The sequence below is a fragment of the Carassius gibelio genome, chromosome A19, assembly GCF_023724105.1.
Source record: "Carassius gibelio isolate Cgi1373 ecotype wild population from Czech Republic chromosome A19, carGib1.2-hapl.c, whole genome shotgun sequence".
Classification (NCBI taxonomy): Eukaryota; Metazoa; Chordata; class Actinopteri; order Cypriniformes; family Cyprinidae; genus Carassius; species Carassius gibelio.
The window spans coordinates 23,895,147-23,900,146 of record NC_068389.1 but is presented as its reverse complement, the minus strand read 5'-3'; the positions used below and the strand labels follow the sequence as shown (position 1 = coordinate 23,900,146).

The following is a 5,000-nucleotide window of genomic DNA, read 5'->3' as shown; positions in this document are numbered from 1 at the left end:
TTCCTTAATACTTACTAGTCATTCAGGCAACTTACCAACTAGTAGATTTTAAAAAGAAGGGAAGTTTGAGTAGGTGAACACATTTGTAAACATCCTCTTAAAAAATCCACATCAAGCTGATGGTGTATGCTGTGCTTCCTTAATATCACATAATGTGCACCGCTGAATACCCCTGCAAGAATCAGCCATTTTTGGGATATTTTATTAGTGGATTTGGCCTCTGGAAGAATTTACAGGCTAAAACTGCGAGCACACCTTGATTTCCATCATTTGCTGGTCGTTGAAGGGTAGCAGCCTCCAGAATGTTTAGCATTGCACTTCTTTTGTCCTCACAAGCCGAGGCTGTTGAACAGTGAGTGTAGTCGTTACTAAATACCAGCGAGACGAGGAGAGATGCTATGCTTGCTAATGAGACCGAGATTGAGAAGCAATAACAGGATCATTAGAAAAGCCCTTGACAACATCTCAATCTCCCTCAGTTATTTCTGCCAAAGCTCTGAGGATGTGAACATGTTTATTGAAGTTTACAAATGTGGAAAACATTGTAGCATTCAAGACTCGTGTCTCGTGCCTTGCAGGGTTTTTGACTGTATAAATGTCAGCAGTCTCACAAAGCTTTCCCTGGTCCCTTGCATGAGCTATAAATATGAAAATTTAACCATCAATCCGTGCTAACTTCAGGCCAAAGACGGAGGCCTGAATGTGTTCAGTACAACAATGTGTATTTGTGCTAGTGTTTTTTTTTTTACCATGAAACCATTGTAAATGTCTTATTGCCAAACCAACACTTCGTCCTTTCTAATTAAATATTAAAATGCTCCAGATCCACATAAGAGCTGTGAATGTTTATCTATATATATAGTAATAATATTCCATAATGTATAAATGCAGCCTTGGTAAATATAAAATGCTTATTTTAAACACATAAAAAAGTAACCTTTCTGACCCTAAAAGTTTGAATGTTAGTGTACTATAGTGTAATACTATGGTTGGTGTGTGTATGCATACACACACACACACACACACAAACACACACACACACATCATATATTTAAACATAAATTACCGTAATATTATCTGATGCTGATGATGATTATCTGACTGAGGTCACTTTTAGTTTTTAATACATTATGAATAATTTTTATGTGACTTTATTCTATTTTATTTATTTTATTATTATTATTATTTTGTTTGTGTGTGTGTGTGTGTGTGTGTGTGTGTATGTGTGAGAAACTTGTTGTATATGAAATGTGCTATACGTTGTATATTTATACATTTGCTGGGCCATACTGTAAGATTGTGTTTTATCTATGGAGAGTCACAATGTGATAACTTCTTTGTCTAATGATACTGTATTATTTGTGTAGGTGATGCAGGACTAAAAGGGGACAAGGGAGATAATGGAATTGGAATTCCAGGAATTCCCGGAGAACCCGGACCTCAAGGTACGAAACACTTTCAACTAATCGTAGTAATCACTTCAGTTTTTAGCGAAGACCCAATGAAACATTTTCAAAACTCTTCCTTAAAAAAAAAATCTGATTTCATAACACAGGAGCAGCTGGCAAGCCTGGCATCGGTAAGGACGGCCAGGATGGGGTCAGAGGAGAGGCCGGTGTGCCTGGGACCCCGGGAACCCCTGGAGCCAGAGGACCTCCGGGCGCCCCTGGTCTTTGTGATCCTTCACACTGCTTTAGGCCTCAGCCTCTTTACATGGTTGGCGGGAAGAAGTCTATCAACTTCAAGGGTCCATGAACAGAAAGAAAGAAACCTTCTAGAAATCTTCATCACAGTCATCATCAGCCAGGTCATTTCTGAAACTTCAAATGGTGAGCAGACGGTGAGAGAAACAAACGTGACAGATGTATAGAGACATACGGATGCAGCTCCTGATGGTGGATCCAATTCACATGCTTTTGTTGTACCTTGTACATAAACTAGAAGTAAATGTGTTTGTTCTTTCAGATGGTTTACAGTAAATCGCAGATTAATAAATTAATTGGAAATTGATGTTTCAGTTCCTGGGCCACAAACTGGTATAATCGGTCATTTCCAGACCACTACATGCCATAGAATAATTTTTTTTTTTTTTTTTTTTTTTTTTTTTACATATATATTTTTTTTGCATCAAATGTGATTGTAAAGACCAATTTTAGACATGGTGCCAGACATTAAGCTATGCCAACAGAACGATCCTACAACAGTATGAAATAAAAGCTTTTCACCACCATGCTACAGTTTATCTTGAAAAGCTTTAATAAGAGGTTCCTGTCAAACATAAAACCACATAATATTATACAATTAGTCACAGAAAATGTGCTTTGTTGACGTTTCAGGAGGCCTGATTATGTGTTAGATTGGATAGCAACCGATTACATGTAATTCCAGAAAATAAGCACTTGTAATTTATTACATTTTAATATAGTCAGATTACAGTTACTTTTTTGTAGATTAGATAACATATTCATTCAATAGCAGTAAATACATTGTTCATTATGTATTCATTCACCCTAATTCTTCTTCTTCAGTTTTCTTACATTTTCTTTTCTCCAAAAAACAAACAAAAAAAAAACAAACAAATCCATACATATGTCTTTGGAAGGCCTTTGTTTTTCAGATATATTAAAATGCATTTACAGTATAACCCACACATGCATGTCCGCTGAACTCCGTCAACTTAAAATCTCAGGGGCGAAGTCAAAAATGTAAGTTATTTCAATAATTGAAATGACACACTTACAATTAAGTCGATTTATAGTCCCAATCACATGCAGGTAAACAAAGTTTTTACTGTTCAGGTGTTTTATCTAGATTGTTTTTATCTTAAAATCAGTAGTTAACTTAGTTGGTTGTCCACTACATATTTTAGGGTCATTTTCAAGATAATTCTAAATACAGATCGACGAAAAGGAACTATTCCAGAATGATGATTTTATTGGCACATAATCATGTAAGGTTCAGTACACCTTAAAATCCACATTCAGCATCTATAACATATTGTCATAATCTACAACAGAAACCAATTTCCCCTCTTGTAGGGTTTTAAAACAAGTGACTGCATTGTTTGTTTTCCACAGAATAGTTCAACAGACAAATATGCACAATTGGTGAAAAAGTGTTTTTAGCACAAATTTTTATTAAGTCAACTGTAAGTGCATTACTAAAAAAAAAAAATAAAAAAAAATGAAGGTTTTAAAAATCTTAGTCGTATTGTATTTTACAATTAAGAAGAGTTACAGAAATGAAAATTGCCTTTTTTTTAAATGAAACCTTTTCAGACTAAAAATCTGCATGGACATATGGAAGTTATCGTACCAAATAATCATTTTATATTAGTTAATACAATTGATGATTCATTATAGACTGTTTCAGGAATAAAACATGCAAACTTGTAAATTCATTACTGAAGAACACTGTATATGGTATAAACTTAATAACAGATTTTTTTCCTCACAATAACAACCCGATCTTAGAAAATGGACCTGATCCAGACTTTAAGACACACACTCGCCCCACACACACACATATACATCAACCTAAATAAGATTAACCGTAGCACCAGAGAATCAGTATAAACAAGTGAAATATATCATGCATAAATTATACTTTTTTACATCACCTGCACCTGCAGTTCATTAGAATAATTTAATGCAAACTGCTCTGGAAAAACAAATACAGTCATTAGCGGCCCGAAGAAGCCAAACTAACAGGAGGATACAAAGTCAAAAAGTAACCATATCTGAATAAAGTGGAGGAAAACATGATTTCTGTGGTTTGAATCAAAAAAGCATAATTTACATAGATTTGCATCAGAAATAAGCTAAGCTTTTCAAAATGATACATCAAAACGTCATCTCTTGAATGTGATTTGTGAAGGCAGGGCAAAGATGGACAAACAATAATAATAATGAAAAAGCAAGATTATAATACTGATTACTAAGCTTTATCATGGTCATTGCCTTTCATTGCCTATCATAGCCTTTACAGTATCACATCTGGTTTTGCATTAGAATATGATTAATCCACACATTCTTATGCACTAATGATGCTGTAAGATGTGCACAGACCACTCCATCTTTCACAGAGACACTTATCTGTCGGGTAAGTATAGGGATAAAATAAGATCAAATAAAACAAAATGTCTGTATAAAATAAGAAAAAGCTTTTGCAAAAAAAAAAAAAAAAAAAAAACCTGATGATCAGAGGGTAAAAGCTCTACAAGGGAAGAGGTCAGTTATTTCATTCAAAAAATAATACTTATGATACTGAAAATTCCTTTCAAGGATAACATGATTTTAAGGGAAAACAGAACAGTTCTTTAAAGAAAAAAACAAGTAGCATTTGGGCAATAAGACTAAAAAGTCAATCTTGTTTCTTTTGGATATTACAATTTCAGGTAAGCGAACTCAAAACCAACGAAATGCTCAAAAGCCTTCTAACAGCAATCTATTCTTGACTACAATGCCCGTCAGTTGAAGATGAATTGCGTCCCTGTTTGTGGACTGAAGAGAGTTTAGTTTGTTCTGAAGCAGTCTCTTCTCTTTCAATGACTTTAATTGGCTTGCATGGGAGCAATCTACAGGATCGATCCATCTGAACGCTTTAGTGCCACAAATGATAGTACTGCTTTAATTAGGACTTTGTGTTCTGGAACTTCCATAATAACAAATGCAATGGTGTTTTAAAGCAAAGTGCTACACAAACCTATTACAAATACATTATGAGAGGCATCAGTCATGTGTAAATATGCCGTGACAGCATTTCTGGTAAGTGTTTTTATGACAAACAAGCTGTGTTAATCTATCAAACAGGCATTGCATTGAGCAGCTGCCTTTCAGTCATCACAAACAAAAGTTTAATGATCCAAAATGAAAAAACTGCACGTTACATATCTGATACAATGGCTGCAAAAGAGATATATCTTACAAAACGTAGACTAAAAAGAGCAGAAATAAATTTCTCCATCACCTCCAGGACCTCGAATGAGTTTTTCTATTGAA

General features: G+C 34.6%; 2 protein-coding genes across 4 annotated transcripts in view; one reads left to right on the top strand and one right to left on the bottom strand.

The window, feature by feature from the left end:
- The window catches only part of LOC127935455 (collagen alpha-1(IX) chain), a 32,510-nt gene extending 30,256 nt beyond the window's left edge, over positions 1 to 2,254 (top strand). For all 3 annotated transcript variants that reach the window (XM_052533337.1, XM_052533336.1, XM_052533335.1), the window contains 2 exons: positions 1,368 to 1,445; positions 1,556 to 2,254. In XM_052533337.1, the coding sequence (XP_052389297.1) occupies positions 1,368 to 1,445; positions 1,556 to 1,755 (278 nt within the window). In that variant the 3' untranslated portion in view covers positions 1,756 to 2,254. The remainder of the gene's footprint in view (positions 1 to 1,367; positions 1,446 to 1,555) is intronic.
- Positions 2,255 to 2,914: 660 nt separating this feature from the next.
- LOC127934842 (collagen alpha-1(XXII) chain-like) overlaps positions 2,915 to 5,000 on the bottom strand; it is a 52,661-nt gene continuing 50,575 nt past the window's right edge. Inside the window, exon 64 of the mRNA XM_052532372.1 lies at positions 2,915 to 5,000. This exon is cut by the window's right edge and continues 1,189 nt beyond it. The gene's annotated coding sequence lies outside the window, so the exon portion shown is untranslated.